The sequence below is a fragment of the Pempheris klunzingeri genome, chromosome 12, assembly GCF_042242105.1.
Source record: "Pempheris klunzingeri isolate RE-2024b chromosome 12, fPemKlu1.hap1, whole genome shotgun sequence".
NCBI lineage: Eukaryota > Metazoa > Chordata > Actinopteri > Acropomatiformes > Pempheridae > Pempheris > Pempheris klunzingeri.
The window spans coordinates 19,084,976-19,112,967 of NC_092023.1; the positions used below are offsets into that span (position 1 = coordinate 19,084,976).

Genomic DNA, 27,992 nt, shown 5'->3' on the forward strand with positions numbered 1-27,992 from the left:
TAGAGGTGTTGAGAGCCTTGGTGGTAATGACTTGCTGATGACATCAGGACATAGAGCAGAGTCTTTTCTTGGCCCAGGGGTTAAAGGTCAGACAGCCCATTCACTGACCTTGTGATTTATTCCCTGGGCCTCCCTCAATCTATAATCACAATGAAAGCTATGTGTATGCTGGGAATGCATGACTCTCTGAGGTGGGCACTCCAGAGAGACCCTAAATACTTTCGATTTGTTCCTTCAGCCCGCTTTAGTCCTGACTTTATCACTGTCTGTGAGGAGTGTTTTGTGAAGATCAGCCAGATGACAGACAGTGCTCAACTTTAAATGGTGAAAAGTCTCACAATGGAAAGCACCTGCTTTCAAAATGCAGTGAAAGTCTTTCAGACACAACTAAGAGGAAGAGAGAGTGCGTGAGGACATCCTCAAAGATAGCATCAGTTCTTTTCACAGCAGCGAGTAGTGCTGCTGGTAAGAGCAATAGATTATAGGTACAAAAAAGCACACATACTGTGAGTTGTCACTCAGAGCTGCTGCTAGTTCTGTGGAGCAGTTTTTTCTCTGTACATTGTGTAATGTTTAACCTGACTTCCTGCTGCACCGGGCAGAGGAACTGCAGGGATCACTGCAGTCAGAGCTAATGTCTAAACCCCCGACAACAGGGAAGCAGAAACAGATTGCAAATGACATACGCTTAAACAATGAAATCTAATCTAACACAGTCTCATTTTTCATACTGTTAAACAAGTGAGAGAGGTATTTCAACTGTGAGAGTAAATCAAACTTCTATCAAGCTTGTTAATTATTTCATTTGTACATTCAGCATTAATCTACAGGCAACAGCTGGTTAACTCAGGACAAAGATTGAAGGAAGCAGCTTGTCTGGATCTGTCCACTGGTACCAAAATATTTCCACCAGCAACTCTAAAGCTCACCACCAAAATGGTGTCAGGCGTAAAAATGACTGTTTACAAAGTTATATTGATTACCTTGATCTTAGTTAATGAGCTTTAGAGATGCAGAGAGACAGATTTTGTTTCCTTTGGACAGCTAAAGGCTAAGCTAAAGCCTGTTGTATAAGAGCATCAGCATCAGGAAACATTTCATAGGCCCTTAAAATCTCATATACAGACTCTTTGAGAAAATGATTTTTGAATCAGCAATGGAAACAAATTTTCAGTAGTAACACTAACATGATACCTTTTCTGTCCAGGCTCTTCAATGCTAGTAACACCAAGCCCGGAGTCATTGAACTAATGAATTTCTGGCTTTGCAATGATGTAAGTCTTACAACTCGCAGTCAGAGTGTGTAGGTTTACTAAAGAGGAGTATTGAGCTGTTCTGCTTAGCTCTTAAAGGACTGTTTGCTTGAGGAGAAAAACAAACCAAACTTCGACAGTGTCAGCACAGGCTGAAGTCCTGACTTGCAAAGGATGAGTCATACCCAGAATGACTGAAGTGACCTGTTCTGTGAACCAAATGAGCTGTGTAATGTGTTTGTACGTGTGAGCATAACGCTTGTGTGTTGTGTGACCACCGAAGCATGGAAAAAAAGGGAGAAAGGAAGGGTGAAATAAAAAAAGAGAGACAAAGACAAAGTCAGACTGAAGATGTGAGAAGTGTTCGAATGCCAGGAAAAGGCTCCATTCATTCTTCATTTTATAGAGAGGTATAAAGTTGTCAGTTCCACTCAGCATTTCTCTGTGTTTCTCCCTGGAAAAAGTCCTGTGTTGCTTTTATTAGGAGAGATGGTGCCAGTCAGGTGGGAGGGGAAGCAGACATTTTGATCAGGAGTTATACTGCACCACTGCAGCGTGCCACATGTTTTTCTATCATGTGCTGTGGCTTGCTGTTTCCCACTGCAGCTTGGGGGGATTGAAACTACCATACTCCCAGTTTCAAACTGGAAACATCAACTTCCCCCCGTCCCCTTTCAGCTGAGCTCCACTGCAGGCACAATCTGCAGGCATCCCAGCTATTTCAAACACTCTGGAGTACTGAGGTGGAAACATGTGAGGAATCTGGATGATTGACCCTCCACTCCCCCTCCATCCACTCCCTCCAGCCCTGCTCTCTGTTACCTGCTGAGGGGGAGGAGAGGACAGCGGAGGCCTGGCTGTCTGGACGAGGTTATTACGGCGTATCAGTGACAGCGAGGAGGAAGGCCCGCTGACTTATGGGGTGATGCCTCCTAAGCTAAAAGGAGAGGGACTCCGCTGTGTGAGATGGCTCATGTTGGGCAGAGCGAGATGGCTGAACGGTTGGAACTGGCCTCCTAAATGGAGGAGATGATCAGAGTGCCCCCATGATGAGAATGAGAGGTTTCTCTTAAAATACTTTGCTACTTTCAAGAACATCTCTTGTACTGCTGCTACCGATTCTTACCCCCCCCCCTAACCAAACACCTAAACTTTCCTCTCGCACTTTCTCTTACATCGCCACATGGCTGCAGAGAAGCTACAGTATATGGTTCAAATTAGACCTTGAGGCGTGCGTCTACTTCTTACTTCTCTCTCCAATCTCCCCCCATCCCCCACCACACGCAGCTCTGGGCATTTGTTTCATATTTTGCACAGGATGTGACTCACACACGTTTGTTGTTTTAATTATACAGTGTCAGTGATATATTGGGAGAGAAAGGAGGGCTGTCTCTAGGATTTGGCATAGTGAAGTTGCAATAACATATCACTGCCATTCATGATTAACAGCAGCACCCTCAAGGAAGAAGAAAGAACGATCTTCCATAGGAGAACAAGTCTGTTTTGTGCTCAGTGATTCTCAGCACTGAATATCTCCGTTAGGCTTCTAATGCATTCAGAGAGACAGAGGGAGGGGTTTTGGCGTTCTGGCCCAGTTCACTGTAAGGGAGTGGATTGTCTATGTGCCACTGCAGTAAAAAGACACCATATAATGGTTGATTGACTCCAATAGAGGCGTACCCCACAACCACTGCCTATGTTATCACTAATATAGCACTGTTGGGATTTGAGAGGACGTGTTGTGATGACCGTGGCTGCTTAAAATAGACTTGACTCTTTGGAAACACCTTCATAACACCACAATAAGAAATGGGACTGAGCTTACAGCTTTGTGAGACTGTGTCTAAGGCACAGCTGCTGGTGCCAGTGTGCTAACAGGCTAAAAATGACAGTGCTAACATGCTGATGTTAAGCAGGCATGATATTTGTGTCAGCAAATTTGTGCAAATTAGCACAGGATAATATGCCAATTTGCACAAAACACAAGTGAAGCTTAGATACTTGGACAGATTAAACTTTCATGACACATGATGAAAAGTTGAGGGATCACCAAAGCCATTTGTATTCATCCTCTGGGCACCAAGAATTTCTATATAAAACTTCATGGCAATTCATCTCGCAGTGGTCAAGATATTTCAGTCTGGACCAAAATTTGGTGACAAAAAGTTGGTGGACAGACTGACTTTGCCATCCATAGAAAAAAGAAGTTGCTGGTACCAAGTAAAACATCATCACTCTAAAGTAATGAAACTTAACAAGTAAGGGCTGGTTAAAGATCCCTCCAGACGTGTCATCGAAAAACACAGAATCTCTGAATATGCAAATCTTCTATATTTCAGAAGTTAAATAGATGAATGTAAGATGTCTCCTACCTCACCCACATCACACATCACTTTTATACATTGCATACTGGTGCACAACTGGCTTTCAAACTAGTTGTGATGTCACGTGATCATATTTGGATGACCACGTGTCAAAGGAGAGCAAAGATAAACTTTCCCTCCACTGCCGATGAATGTGAAAACAGCCTTCTGGTGTCAAACTCTGCACATACATCATTCAGCACAGTAAGGGTCAAATATCCAAGTGAAGTATCAATGAGCAAACCACATTTTGAAGTGCAGGGCTACTTTAATTTGAACCAATTAGCCGTTCCACGGACAAAGGGAAGTAACGGCTAGTTGTTGATTAGCTCACTTCAACAGCATCTTAAATTTGCATAGCAGCAGGGGACGTGCCTAATGACTGGTGACTGGCTCAGCCTCAGACATCACTCACAGCTTCAATCTTCACAGCGAGAAGAGGTATTCCCACCACTAACACAACGACATTGGAGAACCTCTCCAATAAGCTGATGATTTCCATCAGCGGTGACATGGAATCAATATGTTCATCTAACGCTGATGGCAAGCTATTAGCTTGTCACTTTCTTTCTTCTCCTCCGCTGTCTAAATCAAAGCACTATGGCTGCTGGCACAGGAGGGATTAAGGAAGAAAGAGGAGTGAAGAAAAGATTGGAGATGAAGAGGGACAATGACAGGTTGACAGATACCACAGCGCAAGGGCATTGAGTCCATCCAGTTCTCAGTCAAAGGCCCATGAGACTCTGCTTGATGAGGTTTCTTTCAAATGAGAGATGCCTGAGCAGTAGAAAATAAATTGGGCGATTGTAGTGGGAGGAAAGAGACACACAGAGAGGGAGAAACAGTGGGGGGTATTTTGTGCCACTCTTGAAAAATGAGTCAAACTCTCCTTCCTCACCTCTCGCTCCCTCTTTATTTCTAGCCAACCTGTCAGCTGCACTGTTATCTGATGGCTTTACTGGTGGAGGCAGAGATGGGAGAGGAGAGAAAAACAGACGTAGAACTCTCCATTCACAGGCCAAACCTTCGCCTGAGAGGAAAAAAAAAAAAGTCTTGTTAGTGCCTCTTTTCAAAAATGAATGGAAGAGTTTTCCCTCTCTTGTTTAAAAAAAGAAGGCTTTAGCAGTGGAAGTGAGACAAAAATAAAAAGTCTGTGGAGATTAGAGTCTTCTACCCTCCTCTGTGTCTCTTTCAGGGCACTTGAACGCCTGAACCAATGCAGGAGACAGCTTGAAGCAGTGGGGGAGGAGCTGCAGGGGGGCAGCCTTCAGTCTCTCTCTGGGTAGCCATGGACAGATCTGTGGATTCGTAGAAAAGTTTAAAAACTTTAATTACTACTGATTCTGCAATAAAGTACCATATCATATACACAATCCTTCTATGTCTCCAAACATAATGATTTTTGCTTTTATGTTAACAGTGTGTTTGTTATGTGATGTGATGTTTAATGAGTATTTACTGTTGAGCTCTTTGCAGAAGCAGCGGTGGAATCCACACTGAAGTTAAAGTAACAATATCATGTTGTAAAAAAAATGTCATTACAAGCAAAAGTCCTACATCCAAAGCTTTACTCACCGGTGTGAAGTATAAATAGTGAAATGATTTTTAAATAATAAAAGACAGAGGAGCCACTTTTACTGTTACATAGTGCAAAATTATTACATGACATCATCGGATTATCATTACTGTTGCATTCACATATAAGCAGCCTTTAAAGGTTGAGCTTATTTGAACTGTTGGGTACTTAAATCTCTGATAATAATAAAGATTTGGATTCCACTGCGCCAGATAGTTGATCTTTATTTTATAACACTGAGATCCTCTGCTGACGTGTTCACTATAGAAAATGACACCCTGTTTAAATTGTTGTATTTTTATGCATTTCCACGTGCTTTTATTGCATTAAGAAAGACAGTTTCATCACCACCTGCTCCTCTTCTAGAAATTGGAGGCAGATGACACTATAGCTAAGTAGTTTGCACGCTTGCCAAAGTGTCCTTGAGCAAGACAGCCTCACTTTGCTGTAAGGATTTTATTGATTGATGTCTCAGTCCCCATGCAGTATCTCAGCGGTGGAATGCCATGACGTAATTACTCAAATACTGTACCCAAGAACAATTCTGATGTGCTTGTACTCTGCTTGAGTATATCCATTTTATGGGAATGTTGTAGTTTTTACTCTACTAGACACTACTCAGATACTACATGTATCTGACAGCTGTTGTTACGAGGTACATGGCACATAAAAGTATTGGACAACTTTCAAATTGTCATATTTGATGTATATTTTGATATTGTTGTATCATTACTAATGTCTTTAACTACTTTGTTGTGTAATCAGCTCTAAAATTTAACATATTTTATGGTCTTATGTTTTCTATACTATTATTTTGCTGGGAACTGGTACCACTCTATTTTCTAAAACTGGAAATGAGGAACCTTTTATTAAAATGGAGGATATTTTACAATGTGGTATTTATACTTCCAGGCTACTTGAAATGATCTGAATACTTCTCCCACCACTGCAGAAACTAAATATAGTGAAACATACTGCGTTTTTGTGCGTTTGTGTGTATGTGTGTGTGTGTGTGTGTGTGTGTGTGTGTGTGCGTAATGCGCATCTCCTCCCGCAGATGTCCTGCCTCGGCCACTGAGGGGCGTTGTTACTGCGGTCTGACAGCTCCCGAGCGGAGCAGGGGCCCTTGCATTGGACTCAATTTAAGCAAGTTGATCGCAGGGCAGGCAGGCAGGCAGGCAGCGCTGCAGTTTGATGGGCGGAGGAAGGCAGGGCCCAAAGGCACTGCGGCCAGGAAGCGGCTCGAATTACACTGGGGGTGCTTGGGGGGGAATGACACCCACTGGAGTGAAGGAGGAGGGCAGTGTGTGGAGACGTAAGGAGGAGAAAAAATCTAGTAAACCTGACAAAGCGTCTGAGAAACAGTGCGAGGACTGTCGGCGGAGAAAGAGAAAGAGACGCGAAAGACGCTCTTTTCACCAGGGAAACGCGCACTGATGGATTTTATGACATTTTGCATTGGACAACTACCCTCTTGTACCTCTTAAACCCAGTACCACCTCCTTAGCAGCTGCAAACTTTCTATTTAGTTGACAAGTGCGCTGCTCAGGAACACTGGGCATGTTTTGCGCCCCAGAAGAAACTTGGTGACGGGGAGGAAAGTTTCGGGGGGACAGCGGTATGGTTCTCCGAGCAGTTTTTTTGAAGGATAACGCGTGTAAACTCGGATTTCTTTGCATGGCATTGGACAACGCTGCCAGTCGGGTTTGGAATATATCCTCTAATCTGAGTTGAAGCCGGCTGACTGTGGAATAGTAGCCTACAGTGAAAAAAGGCAGCGCCTCGCAGATTTTTTTGGTGCATTGTGGAGTTGGAGACATTCCTCCCTCTGGATTCAGCTCATGCTCTCTCCTCCCTTATCTGTGCATGCCAAAACACAGATCTCCACGATTTTAGTCCTCCCTGGTAAGTATTTTCAGTTTACGTCCAAAAGCTTCCTCTGAATCTCATCTGTCAACGTTTCTGCTGTCATGACAAACTGGCAGGTTGTAGAAATGCTTTGCGCTTCGTTGGCGTGCATCGTTTTCAAACGGCTGCATGACAAAATCACAAATAATTTGCTTCTGAGTTGAATTTACAGAGGTTTCTAACCTAGAGTCAGCCCCCTTCTGAGACTTTTAAGTTTGTAAAATAGTTCTCCATAAAGTTTCTTATTTGAAAATGTCCTAAATTTGCACCAAACAAAATAACGCAATGAGTTTTATTTATGTTGTTTTTGACTGAAGTTTTATCCAGTAAAATCTATCCTTGTTTATTTCAGAAGGCGAGAAACTCCACAGCACCTTGCATCATCACTTTAGGGCCCATTAACAAGTGTCCTGGTTATTTATTACTTTGCTTAATTTTCTACATTGCATTTATGGTGCCAATTATCCCGTGACCGCGGTTGTTTTTTCACTGCTTGGTGCCGGAGCCCTAAATCACCGAGCTGCTCCAAATGAGCCCCCATTGTGGAAAAGCCAAACTGATTTGAATTTCAATAGGAATTCAATCAGTGCCAAGAAATTTCATTCAAAGCCTGGTTTAAATGAAGGCTGTGGTTATGTATGAAGCGAAGTCCCTCGTGTGTCCAAATGTCATTTCGTCAGCAGCACGTTAAAAGATCACGTTTGTTTTTAATGAAGAGCACATTGTAGCAACTCTTTGAACATTTTCTGTGCAAATTTGTGTAGATTTTATTTTTTATCTTCATCTTTTTTTTATTTTTTTTTTATCTCTTTACGCGTTCGGTTCCTTACGTGTGGTTAGAGCTGTTCGATAGCTGCAGAATAATCCAGTATTTTTTTTTATTGTTCTCTAGACATTACTCACTTTTTAATGATGTAAACGAGTGGAGGTTTCTGGGTAATTCTGGTCTCTGTTCTCCCTGCTGAAGTTCTCTGACAGCGGTAAGCCCGTTGGTTGATTGCTTCACTTATTGGTTTACAGTTCATTAATAATTCATGCGTCTGAGCTGCAGCCATGCAGAATTATGCGCCTTAATTGCAAAAATCAAATCTCCACATTTCTCCAACAGAGTTAGGATGTCGGGATAAATTCATGAATTCAGTCCGGCTCCGTGTGCGCGTCCGTCCGGCACATCCCCGTGTAGCCCCCCGAGGGTCGAATCAAACACAAATCAGGTTTCAGATTGGCGCTCTACAACTCAAACTACATGTGTCTTTGCGTTTAAAGCCAATCGATCCGTCCAGTTGGAGCAGAAGGAGCGCAGGGAAGCGTGACTTCACCAAACCTCCAGAGACACTTCAGCACGGTTCAGCCGCAGATGTCTGTCGAAACAAATTGGTGTGTGTGTGCCCCAATATTGCAATATTGCATTTCAATTAAAACCTTATTGGTTTCATAATCAAATCACAGAAATGTAATAAGGTGACGCAGCAGCGCGGGCAACAGGTTTGGCGCATCTGTTGCGCTCTGGAATAAACGATGTCCAACTAAAGGAAATCAGTGCCACATTGGCTGACAGGTTGTCTGTCCTCTGCCAGGGATATGTTCAACACAAACTGTGGCTAATCAGTTAAGAATAGATTTCATTATTAATTTGGGGGACCAAATAGAAGCAGGGTGGTGTAATGATCCAGGAGATTGTGTTGGAGATTAAACATTTTTCCACAGCAGATTTGTGCAAAGTTACACATTAATAAACGTACAAAAAAGCCTGATCTTTTAGTTCTGTTGCTTTCTGTGACTCACTGAGACAACAGAGAGTTCGACTGTCAAAACTAAGACTTACACAGCTAGAATGTCTCTTAATTGGTTTCTTTAAAACATATTTCAGTGCCTATAATTAAGGAGGAGAAGTAAAGGTGGATGCAGGTTGTCTGTGTGTTGACTGCTGGTGCCTCACAGCTTCGGTATGTCTGTGGCATGGCTTGTTTGACAGCATTTTGAAACACTCTGCGTCTCTGTTGCTTTCTCTCGCTTCATTTTTCTGTCTGACTTTGTCAAAAATCACAATAAGAGTAAAAATGATTCAGAAAGAAGGTCTTTGAAATGAGAATAATCGCTCCACCCTGACATTTGTCTTTTTCTCTCCTCTCTCTGTTCACTCCTCTGTCATCACCTCGCCGCCACCTTCCCTTCCTCCTTTTCTCTCACTCTCATTCACCTCTCAGCCCAGGTGATTGGGTGAATTCCACTGAGTGACAGGCCGACCCTGCAGCAGTTGATGGTTGGGCGGACCCCCTCAGATGGGATCAGTGTCCAGGGGGAGGTGGAGAAGGGGGGTATGGGGAGCGCTGACCCCCACTAACGGGATGGCCTCGTGGGCCTGGCTGCTGGCTGCCGTCCTGCTGTCCCTGCTGACCGTCAGCGTGGCCCGGCCGCCCCTCACCGCCACCAAGGAGGAGGAGGCCACTCTGGAACCTGAAGGTGAGCAGCAGGGGATGGGAAGGGACTGAAACGTAAAGAGCCTGGGAGGTGGAGCAGGGGCGAGGGGGGGGGGACCATTTGTTTGGTTTGTTTTTAGAGAGCAGGTGTGGGTCTGTCAAGTTTGTTTCTCCCCTTGAACCCATCTTGAAAGTTTTGGTTAACTTTGTTATCCTTCTGTCCTTGGAATTTTTGTCCTTATTTACCTTAGAAGTGGATTAAAATCGACTTAAAATCAGTATTTGAAATTCCTTGCAGAAAAACTGTTTTTGAGCCCTTCTTTCCATTTAAACTACACTAAAAATCAAGTACAAAGAATTGAGTCCATGTAAGATTTTGGGGGGGTTGAAATAAATAACACGAAGGGAAGCAACTAACCTCAGCATGCTTGTTGTCTGTACCGTGAGGTGTGTGATTCACACATTTGTGTTTTATTCCTCCTGCTGATGTCTGTGGTAGTTTAGGGTATGGTTGAGAGTTAAATGCAGGTTTATGGCCGCGTGTGGGAGGACAAGGGAGAGCTGTGAAGAAGGGTGGGTCAGTGTTTATGCTGGCATTTCTCTAATGCCCTGCTTGCCTGGAAAGAAGCACAAAGAGGGAGGGAAAGGGAGAAATTAGGATAGTTCGGGGCATTGCTTTGTTTCTTCAAGTCATGACAGCCTGCGCTCCGTCTTCTGCAATGTTTGTCAATGGAAATATTTGAATGCCTTGTTTTTTTATTGGTAAAACAAAAACCTTTGAGAAGCATTTTTGTGAATGACTATAGAGCAGACAGCTTTTTTGTTTTTAAAATTTTCTTTTGAGGCTTCTCCATTTTCTGCCTCCAGTCTGTGAGTCTGGTCAGAGACCAGCTAATTAGAGTTGTTGTGATGGATGGTAACTCACATTCCAAAGCCTTTTGTTCCCGGGCTTTAATCAGCATGCTAATTGTAAGTTAGGCCAACAACAGAGCATCACTTTTTTCAAAGCCAACTATCTCTCTCTCTCTCTCTCTCTCTCTCTCTCTACACACACACACACACACACACACACACACACAGTCTGTAACTTGTCCTGCCCTTTGCCCTAAAGGTCAGGTATAGTTCTAGCCTACCTTGATGAGAGGCTGCTGGAGCTCCTCTCCTGTTGATTGTTTTTGTTGTTGTGTCGCAGACTGTTTGGCTCCAAGCCGATGGGTTCAGAGCCCCACATGGCCCGGACGCTACGCTACATGGCCACAGAGAGGACAGAGGGAGGGAGACAGGGAGAGTTTCCAGTGTTATACAATCCTCCAGGAAAGGTCTAAGAGGATTTGTGCATATTTGACTTCTCCTTTAGATGGAGAGATTAAAGAGCGCTGGGCAGCGGTGAAGTCATGTGACTGGAGATTAAGTGGCTAGACCTGGGGGTCACATGATGAAGGATCAACGGGGCACAGAGAACCTGGCCTGCTTATCTGATCTCGAATCAGTTTCCCTGCTGCACATGACAAACATAGATTTGTATGCAGTTGTGTGTGATTGAATCAGCTCCAGTGTGTTGTAGTCCCTTCTCTGTTCACTGCTCCTGATGGGCTGCACTGGTGTCACCTGTAGGCCATAGATGTTAGGTAGACAGATTGGCTCTGTCCTAATAACACCCCCCTACAGAGATGTTTAGGATTTCTGCTCCCCCATCCCCCTCCACCCCTCTCTGCCCTGCAGCCTCGGTCACACCACTGCCTGTGTGTGGGAGCAGTAATTGCTGAAGATTCATCAGATTGCATATCAATGTTGTCTCTATAGAGCCCACGCCTGCACCCCTGGTGGCCCTTCTAGTTTGTTTACCTGTGGCTGCTGTAATACTAGAAGTAGAGCTAGTGCACTGGTTAAGGCCTCCACAACAGGCCTATTGTTGTCCCTGTAGCCACTTCAGTATCTATGGGAGTGTTTACCTTGTTCAGGCACTCTCCGTTTGCACAATGATTAAAATACCCTGACTGAGCTGAATAACAATGGTACCAAACACAGAAGGTGTGTGTGCATGTGTGTCTTTAACATAGATATATTCTGCTCTGTGGTCTTTTCAGGCCCCTCTTTGCATATAATGTGGAATAAGTGTGGCACCAGGCACATTGGAACGCAGGCTGAATGTGAGTGCAGCTGACAAAAGTCAGCTCATGGTTTGGCTGTACTTTGGTGTGCTCTCTGCCAAACTCTGTTCTTCAAAAATGCTCTGATCAGCATGGAGGAAAACATTTCAAAACAGTTGGGTAGTTAAACAAATAGAGGCTATATTATGTGTCAAGGATGAGTCTTTTATGCTCAGACAGACACATAGTTCTTCAATAGTTTCTGGGCACAGAAGGAACATAATTGCTCTCTTGGCACATTTCTATATGTATTTGCTGTAAGACTTATGCTCCTAACAAGGTTTCCAAGCATATGCTGTACCTTATATGATACACTACGTAGTCAGCTTATGTTAAACACAATAGCAATTGCCTTCATTTCATTAAAAGTCATGGTGACTATAGACTGCTAATTAACATCGCTGTTTTCTGTAAACTGTGGCTAGTTGTATGTGCATGGGTGTTTCTATTGTGAGAGGTGGGAGTGTTAAGGAGCACAGGCTTATAACCTATCTGTAATTCTGTGCTATCCTCACAGTAGGAGTACGGCTGTAAAAGTGTAAAAGTGTCAGGTGGCCCGTTAATGACATGGAGTGTTTGTGTGTGACTGTGGCGATGGCAGTGGAAGTGAACTCTAAACTAATGCAGTGTGTCAGCCGGTGGTGTGAGCGGGGGGCAGTTGGGCTGAATATACAGCCTCCACACAATGCCTTTTATTAGCCTGCCGTTGGCCGGTGTTAATCTTGAAGGTTTGAGTGCACGGGTGGTTGTGAGTGTGTGTGTGGACTGTTATTTGACTTGGCTGATGTGCCATGTGTCACTCCACCGCTCAATCTCGCACCTGTCTGATAAGAGGCTGGGAAGAGCTGCTACCTGTGCCAGCTTGTGCCTCAGGTCTCAGCGGACTGTCCGCTGTACGGCAGGAGATGAGAGGAACCTGAGCCAGCTTGATGATGGAGGAAAAGGGACAAAAAAACTAGACTCTGGTGCAAAAATAGTGAAGCAATTTCATAAGTAGAGTAAACAAAACGATTAAATTCATAAAGGAATTTCTTTTCAAATTCTGTGAGGCCACAGATTTATTACAATTTTCAATAAGCTCAATTCAATCAGGACACATTTACTTAGATATTGTTGAATCTACTGTATATATTTTAAGAGTGGATCTAGTGCTGTAGTGTTTTTGTGCAAGGCACTAAGACTAAGTGCCACTTATAATGCAATGTGCATATCAGTGCTGAATCAATTAGTTAATTAATTGATTGTTCTATGGACCGAACGATATTTAACCACTGTTTTGATAATTAACTGATCATTTTCAGTCACTTTCAGTTGCAGCTTTAGTTTATACATTCAGCTGGTTTAAAATCTCGAGATCAATCTCTAGAAGCCAGAACAAAGTAAAGTGAAGCTGTGCTCCGAAGATCAATCTAAGAAGATTTTGGGAGATAAGAGCTAGCAAGAGGGTTAAAGGGGTCGGGTGGGGTTCAGGGAATGCCTTGATGAGGGGTGAAGGGGTGAGCAAACCAAAGGGGATGTTGCCATGGACGCCAGCAGGAGCCAGTTCATGGAGTTGCTCCTTTGTCATAATCAAAATTAGCTAAGGAGGGATTTGAATGTGAAAGGACACGGGCATCAGGAAAGAAAGAGAGACAAAAAAGGGGAGAAAAGTCCTGGGATTTGACTGCGTGAGGAGGATACAGAGGAAAAAGGAGAGGAAAAGAGGAGGGATAAGAAGGGCAGCAGAGATAATGTGATTTGGCAGTGTTTGTGTGTGTGCCTGTTGGTCTGCATGCATGCTGAGTGTGTGCCTCCGAGATGGCAGTCATTACATTTAGTCCACCTATCCCGTTGTGCAGAACGTGACAGGGAGGAGATGGGAGAACAGACTTGCAGTCGAGTGTTTCGCTCTGCAGAAGTGCATTCATTAGATCATTAATGTAAGAGAATCTATTGTGAACTCTGCCCCTGACACTTTTCTAACATTGCTGCTTGGCTCTGAATGGCTTGACAGACAGATAGAGAGACAGACGGATAAGAGGATGACATGGGGATGTTGGTGAGAATTGCTTGCTGCATTTTGCCACAGACGCTCGGGCTGCGAGACTAATTATTGTCAGCCAAGACGGTGTGAATGAGGACCAAGAGATAGCGAGGAGTGGACAGCCTGAATCCATCACACCTTATAGGCACTTGTAATAGCTGTTAGGGAAAGAGAGAGATGGGTTTGAAATGGAGATGGGTTTTTGAAATGGAGAAGAGAGGCAAAATGATAGTGGTGACGGAGGGAGGGAAGGAGAGAAAGCCGTTTGATAGAAATCGAGCAAAAGTGTGAGTGTGTGTGTGTGAGATAGAGAGGCTCCCGCCCCCTCCTGTGGTGCAGAGGGGGATGAAACTTTGCAGAGATGAAAAATCTGCAGTGAAGTGTTTCAACTCTTCAACTCAGCATGCATCCCTGGACTCTTGTAAACTCTCATCAGGTGGAGCAAGGTGTGTGTGAGTGTGTTTGGGCCTGCGTGTCCTGGTGTGCACATGTCTGATCCATGCATTTATTAAAGTTCACCTATGTATCTTTATTTTCTCACTTGTACAAGGTTCCTTTTAGGTTCTTGCCACATGTGTGTGTGTGTGTGTGTGTACGTATGCGTTTACATGACACAGGTTCCCATGAACAATCAGGCATGCTGGAGGTGTCAGCAGGTTTGGGAAAGGTCAGGGTTCGGTCAGCAGGGTCAGCGGGGGCGGAGATGTGTTGGAAAGGGGGATGGAGAGGGCAAAGCTGAGGGGAAGGTGAAAAAGGGAAGTGAAGGAGCAGGAGGAGGAGGAGGAGTTGATGGAGGGGGACAGATGGACCCAGCAGAGATAAGAAAATGACAAAGGCAGAACTAACACATGCATGCTTTCTTTAATCAGACGCACCATTTGGAAGACAGTCTTTCCTTTCCTCTGTACTTATTTTCCCTCCCTCTATCTCTCTTTTGTGTCAGACCTCTCCTTGTGGTGTAGCCGACACTCACACACACACATCTGTATGAGTTTCATCATTCTATGAAGCATCTCAGTGCACTCCGTTTCTCTCCACTGTGCTGACAGACGGTGCAGTCTGTGTGTGTGTGTGTGTGTGTGTGTGTGAGTGTGCATGTACGTTCCAGGTATTGCGCTGCTACGTCAGTCTCATTAAGGGGCCCACCATGTTGTAGCCATCCATACCGGAGAGCCTCCCAGCAGATATCCACACTGCTTTCTGTACTGCTAGTTATCTCTAAAATCCTACCTGAAACAATTAAGAAAAATCTGAAGCCAGTAATAATGTCAAAGCGAAGGCAGTGGCCTCCGGTGTGGAATACCATGTCGTAAAAAGTAGCGGAGACAGCTCCCATCAATCAGCACAGGAGCCCCACCTTCTATCAGACCACACACTCAGTCCTGGGGGGGAGTGAAGGAGGGGTTAATTATTTCCGGATCGAAGGAAAGAGCGTGAAAAAAAAGACAATACAGGAACTGTACCTGTGTGTGTCTGCGTGCCCAGGTGGAATGTTTAGAGGCTTGTGCACACGCCTCGACTGCTGGATTATGGCGAAATGACTTTCCCTCCCTGTCGAGGCAAGAGTGTGTATGTATGCTTTACGCTTAACACACACAGGGCACATAATGGGGGTGGAGCGTTGTTTAAAAGGGTGTATTGAGGCAGAGGAAAAGCTGAGATTGCCACTACCTCAATAATGACACCTATCAGCCTTCAGTCAAACACTACATGTACCTTCATCACTGCCTTTTTGTGTATGCTTTTCCATTATTGCTTCCTTCCCTCCTCAGACCTTTTTAATACCTCTCTTTTTTGCCCGTTCCTTCACTTCCCTTTGAAGGAAACTTATGCGCACAGCTTTATACATCATTATACAACAACAGAGAACAAAATTCTTTCAGTGTTTTCTCACCGTGGATGGCTGCAAAGAGTGTCAAGGTCTATCTACGTTTGAGCTGAGAGAGTGCACAGATTTGTGCATGAATGTGTGTGTGTGTTTGTGTGAGTGTTAAAGTCTGCAAGAGCCTCAGGGTGTCTGGAATTGGCTTCGATATATATGGTAGGAGTCAGCTTGTATTTCAGGCAGGTTTTCCCCCTTTTGCTCAACATTTTGTCACAGTCGAGAGTTTGCATGGATTCGGATAAAATCCATCCTGATGTAGGCGTGCAGTCACAGCTACAGATGCTCTGAACTCCCTTTCATATATTGGACATTCACCCCGCTCTCTCCGTGCAGTTGTACAAGTCAGAAGACATGATGTACACACATGCACTCACAGGCGGACTTGGATTTTCTCCCAGGAGTGAAGGTTTTATGCACTTTGGAGTCAAGAGGAGTCTCTTGCTCTCTGCCTTGGCCGGCAGGTCCTGTGCATGGGTTGTAGATCCTCCATGGCCGTGTTATGAAAGAGAATGAAGAAGATGGATGGAAAAGAAGAATCAGGCTACAGCCAGGTTAAATCAAGGTTTTCGAAGCGTAGGCGCACAGTCAGAAAAGAGAATCCCCATCCACCCCCTCACTCCCACCTTCTCCATTCCCCTGCCTGACAACCACTTCCGTCCTAGACCTTTCTGGCTGCTTTCCTTTCTGATGGGCAGACGTGCTGGAGTTTTATTACCTTTTTTTGGGCTGCAGAGACCTGTCTGTACTGCTCCTACTCACCCACACACACTGGCTGCTTGGTATCTATCCTAAAAGGGATGGGTGGTAGGGGAGGTGGGGGGTGGCTGTCTGTAGCCTCAACACTGTGATGTCCAATTCTCACCTGCTCACAAAGCATTGATTGTTTTTTTTTCCTCTACACATGCTGCTATGGCTGTAATTGCATGCTCTGTATTTATAAATGGCAATCACACTGCACACTTGATAACGGAATAGTTGCATTTTCTAAGGGCTCCATTTAAAATGACTGGAAGTTTGTGGTAGCGACATTTTGGTGTGACGGTTTAAAAAATGGGCCTCCTCTTCTCTGTGTTGCTCCTCCTGCATAAGTTGATTTAAGTGCATCCATTGGGGGTCATGTGGTGTTCTTGTTTCATAAACTATGGCTTGTTTCTTCCTCTCCCACCTCTCTTTCCTCCTTCTTGTGCACCCTCTTCCTCCACCAATCCGTCCTTCCCCTCCTCCTCCCATCCGCTCTGCAGACGCATCGAACAAATACCAAATTTCTAAGCCCACGGTGTGCTCAGTGCACCCGGGGGAGGTGCTGAAGTTGAGCTGCCCTCTGCCGGCGACGGGGACCATCACCTGGACCAAAGACGGCAGCTCTCTGGGCACCAACAACCGCACGCTGATAGAGCAGGAGGTCCTGCAGATCCGTGATGCTACGCCCAAGGATTCGGGGCTGTACACCTGCACCAGCGTGGGCAAAGACACGGTCTGCTTCATAGTGAATGTCACAGGTGAGTCAGGGATGAGACAGGTCAGGATGGGAAAGATAGCTCATAGGGATGGACTGAGCTTAATTGAGTCCAGGAAATGGCCATGGAGGGAGGCCAGGGATGAACAGCCTGAAGTTTGTTCTCTCTGAACGTCTCTGGGGTCTAGTGAGTGTGTGTGTACATCTACAGTAGCACACGACCTGATTCATCAAAAAGGGCCCCATTCTTGCATTTTCCCTACAAATTTGTGTGTACAAATTTGCGTGAAAATGGCCACATGAAAATTTCTGAAAGCAATAGCGTATGTGTGTAAGCGGGTTTCAAAAGGGTGGCAGTAATCGTGGTTACTCTGTGCAGATGCCATCTCGTCGGGGGATGATGAGGACGATACAGAGCGATCGGAGGACGCTGGGGCGGACGGAGAGCAGATAAGTGAGTACGGGAGGAACAAAAGGAGTCTTACCCTTCCTCACCAACTCCCAAAGATTAGGCACTCTTGAGCAAGGCACATTAAGCAGACAGAAGAAGTGTGCACCGATCTGATCACTCATGAACTCATCTCTCTTGAACTCAACACTCATCCTCTCAGCAGCTACCACTATTTTTTCCTTGAGTAAAAATAACAAATGCATGGCAAATGCATCCTAGTGAAAATGACCACAATTGACTTCCTATAGTAGCATTTGGGAAATAAAGGGAAAACTGTGAAGTAAAAGAAAGGAAATGTACAGCCCACAGTGTAAACGTCCTTTCATGTGATATGCCCAGCATGGTGTTTTTTTGTCACAATGCCAACAGTTTCTGTTTTGGACAAAAAAACCAACATTTTAAACCAGCATATCTCCTTACACAGCTGAAAAATCTTATATACCTGCGTTGTTGTTTTAAGCCATGTCCTGGTCTAAAAAGAGAATGAAAAGTCCCTAACAGCATGTCAAAACTTATGTCTGGAATGCTGATTGTGATGGCCAAACACTTTCAAAGACTTAATCCCGAAGTGAAATAATCTACTTAGCGTTGTCAGTGCTTATTAGAACAGTTCAGACTGTGTGATTATGATTAAGGCAGGAGAGAAATGGATGGTCCCTGTTCTTTTAGGATAGACAGCTGTTAAGGATGCCAAAATTCATGTCAGCTCTGCCCTGCACCCACATCTCTGCTATTCTATACCTTAGCATTCCTGTCTAGGCCTATACTGTGAGATTTTGGAGTATGTGTTATATAGTGTGTGTGTTTGTGTGTGTGTGTGTGTGTGTGTGTGTGTCTCCAGGGAATACAGAGATTCCTGACATTCCTTTAGCTAGTGTCCCTCAGGTAGTCAGGCCTTATGGAGCCAGCCAGCCAGCCAGCCAGCCAGTCAGCTGGGCTCATCCATTATGAAAAGACACCCATCTGGACCCAGTTACCCACCTGATGGGGCCGTGTGTGTGTGTGTGTGTGTGTGAAAAAGAGAAAGTTTTTACCTAAGTTTGTCCGTGTGTTGGTGACTATCTGGGGCAGTAATGTGTTTATGTAGCCACGTGCACACATGCATGCGTTTACATACACATACGCTCACTGAGGTAAAGATGAGGGCTTCCACATCTTGTTAAAATTCTCCACACGCATTGCGTCTCACCGTGAGTCCTCCTCCTCCACTTTTGGACTGACTGTAATTGCCTGAAATCCATTAAATATGGGGGAGAGAGAGGAACTCAGCAAGAGGAAAAAATGGGGGAGAGGGAAAAGATCCAGGCATTCTGGTGGTAATAAGCTGTTTGAAAACAAAGGGAAAGCTGTTCTGGCAGTACAGTCGCATTTTCTCGCCGTGTGTGTTTCTGAAAATTCAAAACCGAGATTATTATTAAAAGAAAGCGGGAAGAGGAGGAGAGGGAAAAGAGGCAGGGGGAGGAGGAGGAGGGGGGGGATTGTTGGATCAGTACCAGCACTTCTCTGAGCATGGCGTGGAGCCTTGGCCTCGGGCCGAGGACTGAAGCGAAGGAGGAGGGTGCGTGTAGGCGTGGGAGGGAATGAGAGAGGAGAATGTGGGGTGTAGCTTTATATTCGTGGCTTTTTTTTTCCTTCTTCTGGAGCACTCAGAATGGGTTGGGCATCAGGCCACCGCAAAACAGAGCATTTTGATTTGACTTTGTATAGGCTGAACAGGGAGAAAGTTCGGGGTGTTTGTCCATCATCAGCAGTGGGTGGTGTTATTGGAGGAGACATGGAAGAGCCTCTACAGGGATCTCTGAGGGAAGCTGTGTTTAGGGGAATGGTGAGGGTGGGAGGTGGGGTAGCACTGATGTCATGATGTTAAAGAGCCACGTGGAGTCTTTGCTTTCTGCGTTCAGTCCTGTTGCTGTCCTGTTGACAGTTTTACTTATTAGTGTTTACATCATTACTCATCGTCATTGTGCCTCCACTTAAAGCTGCATGTGTCAGGATTTTCATGGAGGAATAGATCCGTCTCACCAGCATAATTAAAGTTTTGGCTAAAAGTGAAGTCAGAAACATAAAGTGTGTAGCTAAAGCACTTGTGCACAGCCCAGAGACAACGGTTTTTCTGCTGTCAGATCTTTACTAATGTGATGCGCAGCTATAGCTTCAGAAGTGGGAAAAATCCATCTGTTAAGAAAAATTACACTCTTTTTGTGGCCTCGCGTGTGAAACTTTAAATTGAAGATTATGGCCACTGTTGGAGGATGAATCAGAGATTCTAAAAAAAATCACATTATGAGAATCCGTCTGCAAGTTTAATAGAAAAATGTTGTAGTTTGAGAATGAAGTCATAATTTCTAGAAAAAGTCAGAATTTTATGAAAATAAGGTTGCAAGGTTACAAGAAAAAAAAGTCATAACGTCATGAAAAAGGTTTTAAAGGCCCTGAAAACCTATTTACTCTGGTTCTTACGAAGGGTAATTCGGAGCTACATGAACATGCACTTTTCTGCCAAAGGTTGAACACTTTTGGCTCTTTCACAACTGTGATTTCAGTATTTTTATTTTGTCTGAGCTCAACTCCCTTGTGGGACTCAATAGAAAAAAGCTGATGTCACGCATTTCTGTACACCAATCAGGATGTAGCAACACTTGAATCAAAGTCAGCTAGCTTATGTTGCCTGGCCAACAATAATTATAATAGTCACTTGTTGTGCATTTAGTAATGAACATCTAATGTTTTTAGGGGTTTTAAAAGTGAGGGTAAGTTCAAAAGCCACAAGTTTCACCAATAAGCACTTCACTATCATAGCATAGCTGTTCAAAGAAACCCATGCATCCCCAAATTTGGTAATTTTGAATTTGAAATTGAAATACCGAAAAAGAGTCACAACGCTGACAACACGCCTGTTTCTCTTTTTACTTTCTCATTTTGAAGATAAATGCTTTTCACAGGACCAATTGTCTTAATACAGCACTCCCAAAATCTCACATTGTTTCTCCATCAATGGCACTAATAATTAATTGTACAGAAATGAAGTTGCCTTGTTCAGCTTGCACAGATTCATAGTAAAGAGGACGATATAATTGTTAAATGCAAAATGATTTCACTGTTGAAATACTACTTGATGAATTGATGGATTTCTCTCTATAAAAAAATAGAGAGAAAAAAAGTATTGACTCATACTGCAGGAGTTAGATAACCTCAGCTCACCCCAGGCCAGCTTAGGAGAAACAGCCGTGAGTGGGGATCCGGATGCATGGGGCTTTGGGGGAGGCGGGGGTTCCTGGAGTCCACAGCAGTTGGGCCAGTGAGAGTTTGGCTTTATCTGGAGAGAGGTCTGAGGGTCGTCTCGTTTGAAGTGCTGCCCCTCCGGACGGAGAGCATGGGAAACAGCACCGCTCACCTTTCATGTCCCAACCTCATCCTCCGACCCGACTGCCAGTTAGGGGTCAGAGGTCGTTTCGGAGAGACGGCCTCGCAATGGGCCAGTCTCCACCTAATCTGTCTCTGTCTGAACGGACGGAGTGATGACAGGGAGAGTGAAATGGAGGGGACCGAGAGGTGAAGATGCTGGAAGAGGAGCACAGATAGTGAGAGTGAGAAGGAGAAGAAGAAGAAAGTAGAATGACTAATTATAGTTTGAGCACTTACCGTATGCATCCATTCAGGAAGGAAGAGCACTGTTTACTGACTTTACTATCCAAGTATGCGTGACTTGTCCGGTCGTGCATGCCAGGGAAAATGATGTGTGATAATATGCAGATTGGACAGGCGGGGGAAAGAGAGTGGAGGGAGGCGTTTGGAGCAGATATTCTACTGGGATGTAAACTCATGTCTGAGGGTCACGCTCAAGTCAGTAGTGGTCTTATCTGTGGGTATTCCCTCTGTTGCATGTGCTCCTGCTATTTGGAGAGGAAGTCATGGTGTGGAAGACCGCTTGGGTTGTTGTTTGACTTCGAGTTCCTCTTCCCCTCTGAGCCCCATCTGCTTAGGCTATCACACTCCCAGGTGCAGAAAGAAAGGGCGGGTGGGGGGCTCGGAGGAAAATCCAGCTGACTGAGAGACAGAAATTGAGAGGAAAGAGGGAACCAGGGAATGGACAAAACACAAGGAAGGTGACAGATTTCAGTAGGGGGAACAGTTAAAATTTGGATAAAACATGTGCCTTGAGAACTTTTATATCCTTCGGTAAATGTGACATTCATTTTCTCCCCTGAGGGCACATAATGATTTTCCAAGGGTGATAAGCATCCCTGGCCTTGCCGTCCATATCAAGCCAAGTGACAGGCAGATAAACAGGGGAGCTATGGTAATTGGAGGAAGTGGAGGGAGAAAAAAAGCTGCTAAGTGGAATGAGATGAAATTGAATGTGATGGTCTAGTTACCCTCTTGGCAACGCCCAGGCACATTCTCCCCTCAGTGCTGATGTTTTTTTCCCCCTTTGCAACACCCCGCCGAGCCTACAGGGAAAGTGTGTGTGTTTTTATTTAACTGTGTGAGTGTGGAGCTCTGGGTTGTGTTATGCAGACGGCGGGTCGGGTGTTGCTAAAGGGAGGTGGGGGGTTGAGGAGAGGGGGCAGTCATCTCTGGGAGTGTAAGGATTGGTTCAGGTTTGGCTCCTCTGCAGTCACGCTTCCATGTATATCTGCCTTAGCCAGTCCAAGGCCCTGAAGCCAAACTGTTAATGCTGAGGACACGATTAGGAAATCTCACCCTGACTGAACACCAACTGTTTTCTGGTTGTAGGCGCTCCGTATTGGACCTCGTCAGCAAAGATGGAGAAGAAGCTGCATGCGGTGCCAGCTGCCAACACAGTCAAGTTCCGCTGTGCTGCAGGAGGCAACCCCCGGCCCAAGCTGCGCTGGCTTAAAAACAGCAGGCCTTTCCGCCAAGAGGACCGCATGGGAGGGTATAAGGTAGGATAAACAGTAATACATCACTTTTTATTACAAATGTCAACTCATTGCCTTTACTGCTTTCTACTGCTGTCTGTGCTACAGTACTTCTGGCCATTTTGTGAATGTATTTACAAGGGATGTCAAGCCTCTTTCTTCCAATCACTCCCTGGCTGTCCTTTCACCCCTTTTCCACCCTTCACTGGAGAGACGGGAGGAGAGTAGACAGAGGAAACGAGGGCAGGGTTTCTGGTGTGAAATTGGAATTGCTCATCCGTGCTTCGCCTCTCACCAGGATAGTTTGCAGAGCCTCTCACTGTAACTTGAAATGGTTCTTTACCCCCAACAATTAGAAACTTAAGCCCAGGACTTAAGGGTTAAATGCCCCCAGACAGTAATGTATAGAGAAAGTAGGTAACGTCAGAGTTGAAATGAGTTTCAGAATGCTGAGGTAACTCAATCAGGGAGAACAGGTCCCACCGGCTTTGGTTGGAGACTAGTATGTGATTCTAGCATGTGATTCTATTGTTATGAAATGTGATTCACAAACACTATTGCTGAGCTGCCTAAAGTTAAAACTGAGGGAGCCTAATGTGTGGTGTTCTCTGTTTATAGCATTCTGCATAATAAAAACCAAACTGATTTAAAATTAAAACAATCAATGAGGTACCTTGGATGGAGGAAGATAAATAAAAAAAAAAAGATAAATGTGCTGGTCATCGCTATAATTCCATGAGTATGACTTTCTGTGCACAGTACTGTGGTTCCAACAAAAGAAGTTGTGTTTAAACTTCTGAAAATGTCTCTCACCCTAGTCTGGTTTTGGGAAATAAACAGTCTGAGTTGATTTATATGTGCTGAAAATACCTGATTCTGTATGTCATGGGAAAGTAAAGGTTGTGTGGTTGTGTTTTAGCTCCATTTTAATGAAAAAGCCTGAAGCCAGTTACAACCTAATGTGAAGAATTCCTCCTCTGTGATGGAGTCTATATTGATTTCAGTTTTGTAATGTTTTCTCCAAACTTCCCCTCTTCGTCTCTCAGAACAAGCAGCATGTGTTGTATATGCTAGAGCTGTACTGATAGAGTGGAAAAACAGTTTGAACAGACAGTTATGAAATTAATTTATGAAAAGATCCAGTGATGCTGAACGACTCTGAGGCTCCTGGTTAATGACTGACGGTTTATGAGGAAACATATCTCCCTGCCAGGAAAGTTTAGGAGCAGATCATGTTGATGTAGCTGCTAATGTCGCTTCCCTTTGGCTTTCAGCAGGCTTATTACAGTGTAGACAAAAAAAACCCACCGCAACGTGACGGAAATGATACTGTCAGGCTGTCAGATACACTGGGCAGCTCATTTCTCTCTTTTTGTCAACAAATTTTGGACAAAAGCTGTACCTGAGCCCAGCCCTGTGGCATAATCTCTCCATTGTGTGAAATGTAGGCCTGTACAAGCAGTAGCTACAGTGTGCAGACGGAAACACTATTGTTAGCTCACACCTGTGGATTCCACACAGAGGTGAAACTATTTTTGCAAATAATTATGAATAACTGTGTGTGCTTTGTGCTTAGTCTAGAAGGGTGGGGTTTATTACCTGCGATAACAGTCACTGACAGAAAAATTAGACGGTTACAGGAGACTCTGCTAGGAGTTCATTTATTTTTACTTCTATTATTCAGTTCTCTGTGACATCTCCTATTCAGAACTCCCAAAATGACGGAAAACTAATACATTAATTTTATGTTTTTCTCAGCAGTTGATATATTTAGCAGAAATAAAGAAAATATTGGGATGTTGTAGAGTCACTCTGGTGGAATCAGCCTGTCATCAGCCCCAATATTGTTTTCCAGCACACAGCATCAGCTCCTGTCTTACAGTCCTCCCACCAAATCTCCCCTCAATTTTTTCATCTTCCTCATTTAGCCCTAACTCTTTCAGTCTGTTAATATCACCTGCATTTCTCTTCGTATTTGTGTGTTTATTGGTGTGTGAGTTTCCATTCACTCATATAAAGAAGTGTCTTCCTCTCGTCTGAAGGTGCGTAGCCAGCACTGGACCCTGATCATGGAGAGTGTGGTGCCGTCGGACAAGGGCAACTACACCTGTCTGGTGGAGAATGAGTTTGGATCCATCAACCACACCTACACCCTGGACGTAGTGGGTCAGTACCATGCACGAAACACACACTCAGACTCAGAGTACACCTGTGAGGCCAACAAAAGCAGGGTGGAGGGAGAGATGGAGGAGAGGGAGGCTAGCGGAAAGAGTTCTCACAGTGAGAATAGTGTGTGTGTGTGTGTGTTTGTGTGCGCTATGCTGTGCTGTGATCACCCAGGTGCACTCTGGATGCAGGTGCAGGTCAAGGAGTGCTGCCAAGTGTGTGGAAGCTGAAGATGCATCTGTCAACAGTTTTAATGTAGTTTCTATGTATTTATATGACTCTGGTCATTTTGTATTAATGTAGGTAAATCCAGCTTCCATGATGGAAGAGGTGTTTGTTTTGCCCTTTATTCCAATCACCCATTTTAACTCAGGTTAAACCTCATAGAAATAATTATGCTTAAAGCTTGAAGGGTCAGTTCACCCAAATCCCAAAAATCACAAAAAATATTTTTCCCTGGAACTACTTTTTATTGAAAAAAGTTTTCCTCAGAAAATTGCTGACAGTGAAGTCTGTGGAATATCCTGAGTAACAGGGTTATTGTTTCTGGAAAATACACATTGTTGTTAAGTTTTTCAGATGCAATTTTCCATGATTTTAACTCCACAACCTTGGCTAATAAAACAGAAACTATCTGCATGGCTCAACACCACCAGAGGTAAGTGGAAAAATATGTTTTTTTGTGTGATTTGGGTGACCCAGATGACCCTTTAAGGTTAGCTGAGGTATGATTGGAGCTTAAAACGGTAGTGGATGATCGTTTAGTGTCACCCTGTGAGGACACAGAGTGCTGGCCTCAGCACTGTTACGGCGAGTTCAGACCCAACTCAGTCAACCTCTCAGTGTGACCTTTGGAGTGCAGAAAGCAAAGAGTGTTTTTGCGCAGTTTGCAGAATCGATACACAGCGGGGGCAACAAGGGGTGTGGGATAAAGATAGATCTACGCGTGCATGTGTGTTCATGTGAGTTTGATGTGGACCCGCTCTTCTTTGGTGTTACTCAAACCACTTTACAAGCAATCAGTACACATCAAAGTTTATCTGACACAGGTCTTCTTCTAAAGGCTGGTCAATAGTCCACAGATAACTTGGACACACACGCAGCTGCAGCAGTTTGATTCACAGAAGAGCATTTAGGGGCCACAGGTCACTCTTTGCACCCGTGTCTGTTTGTAGAATTATTCTCCTACTGGCTCCATTGTCCTGAGCAGACCTACTGTAATTCCATACGTCTGTTTTGATTAGTGTCTCCATGGTAATAAGGAGTATTATTTTCATTATATCAGATGGAGATTGAATACCTGAAGGTTTTTGCACAGTGAGTGTATAGGTACATGCACACAAGCACATGAAAGTCTACACATGCACACACGTGCTCCCCAACTCTGGCCCCCTGCTCTGCTCCCCTCTGGAGTCAGCGAAAGCTCTCCTTCAGACTGCATATTTCTGTTTTTTGTTCTGTTTTATTGCAGAGCAGTAAACCCCCTCCATGTCTGGCTCCATAGCCACTGCCCCCTGCAACCTCTTGCCTCATTTTCCTCCCTTATAGTGGGGTGGACAGAGGGAGGTGAGGGGGAGAAAGAGAAAGGAGGGGAAACAGAGACAGAAAAGGCTGCTTATCAGTCTTTTTTGCCCAATTGACCTGCAGGATCAGCCATTAAAACCAAGAGGAACCAGTCGTTTCTGGTTTAAACTGGACTCTGGAGAAAGGGCCGCAGTGGGACATCCACAAGCAGACACACATGACAAGGAGACACAAATGAGGAGTCAGAACAGACAGTTTCAAACAGAAGTGTGGCACCCAGTGGCCAGGCGGTACTTTGTTAGTAGCCCCATGCCATCCTATGCCATGCCGTGCTCTTCCTACCCCTCCCCGACCCTTAGGGCCCTGCGTGCCAAGCCACCAGGTTACCCGGAGTTCACCGGTCTTGCATGGGACACCATGGAATGCCTCTGGTCTGTCTCCTCATGCTGCTTTCTGCCTCTATCCCATCAGTGCTACCATCAAAATTCCCACTAATGACATAATTGATAAATGGATCCAGTCTTGAATGGGTCACTGCATACTGGCCACAGCAAAACATAACAGGCACCGCAGTGTCTCCACCGATTCGATACATGCATTTCTGGAGACATGCAAATGTTTTACAAAAATACTCCTTCATTTAAAATCAATATCATCAGTGAAATATACTTAAATTAACAAAGTAAAAGTACTTGTTCTACATATATAAAGATTGTAAATATTTATACATCAATGTGTAAGTAGCATTTTAATGCTTTAGCTGCTGGAGGGGGAACTAGATGCCTCTTCAAAGGGGCACAAAATACATCCGAGGATTCATAAGATGATCAATTGGAGAGAAATGAAGAAAAAAACAACTTTTTTTACAAACAAAATTTAAAGGACATTTTTTTTCATAGCTACTTTGTGTGTGTGTGTGTGTGTTTTCTAATGGTCACCAAAAAGGTTGGGTCCACTGGTTTGATATATAAAATGCACTGTATTTGAATAACCTATTATGTATGTCAAATTTTAATCTGAAAACTAACTTGTAACCTCAGTTGTCGGATAAATGCAGTGGAGTAAAAAGTGCAATATTATAGTGCAATAAGTTCAAGTACCTAAAAATTTTGCATAAGTACTTGATTAAATGCACTTTGCTACATTCTGCCACTGAATACGTAGAAACCACCCGTTAGCTTTTTCTGTTGCCATTCCCTTATTTCATGCTGCAGACCGAGAGGACAACATGGCAAGTTTTTCAAATCCTTCATTTACTTTTTTCTTTTCCTTTCTTCCGTCGTGTAGCTTTCTCGTGTGAGGTCGATGGGCCATAAAGTAGCTTCTCTGCACTTGCCCATGTCCACACACAAGCACACATGCAAACGATATTCCTTTATCTAATTTAAGAAAGAAATGCTCCACAAACTTTTATTGTTTTGGGATTTCTCCATAATCATGATGTGGCCTATTTTCCCGCACCGCACACCCATTCTGTCATTTGGTCAGAGCTGTCGGCTCCGCAGCTCTAAATGCTCCAGCTAACATTTGGATCAGCTATAATGGAGGTTTGAATTAACTTTTGAATAATGGCAGCTCCAGCAGTTCTTTGCCTTGCCAAAATGTATCTCTCTGCATGACTCCTTTTTTCCCTTTTTTTCCTTTTGCCTGTTTTTGTTCATATATATCACGCAAGACAGTATTTTGTTTGGTTGGACTGTTAGATTTAAGTCGATCAGCTCTCCCTGTTTAGGGAAGATCGAGAGGGTGAGAAGGCCTGTGAAAGATGGAGGAGGAGAGAAAATGGGAGGGAAGACTGAGAGACAATAAACAAGGCGAGCCCTAGGAATGTGCAGCAAGGAGGAGGGAGAAAGGGAGAGGGGAGGGAGGGGTGGGAATCATCTGATCTGACAGATTTCAGAAAGATGGAGCAGGACGACAGGCAGGCAAACAGA

At 44.3% G+C, this 27,992-nt stretch overlaps 1 protein-coding gene across 4 annotated transcripts in view; it reads left to right on the plus strand.

The window, feature by feature from the left end:
* Positions 1-6,514: 6,514 nt before the first annotated feature.
* fgfr2 (fibroblast growth factor receptor 2) overlaps positions 6,515-27,992 on the plus strand; it is a 39,634-nt gene continuing 18,156 nt past the window's right edge. The window contains exons 1-6 of one of the 4 annotated variants that reach the window (XM_070840983.1): positions 6,515-7,097; positions 9,308-9,563; positions 16,820-17,077; positions 17,414-17,488; positions 22,223-22,392; positions 24,411-24,534. In XM_070840983.1, coding sequence (XP_070697084.1) covers positions 9,383-9,563; positions 16,820-17,077; positions 17,414-17,488; positions 22,223-22,392; positions 24,411-24,534 — 808 coding nt within the window. In that variant the 5' untranslated portion in view covers positions 6,515-7,097; positions 9,308-9,382. Of the gene's footprint in view, positions 7,098-8,418; positions 8,478-9,307; positions 9,564-16,819; positions 17,078-17,413; positions 17,489-22,222; positions 22,393-24,410; positions 24,535-27,992 lie in introns of those variants that run through there. The other 3 variants (XM_070840985.1, XM_070840984.1, XM_070840986.1) reach the window with 3 other exon arrangements.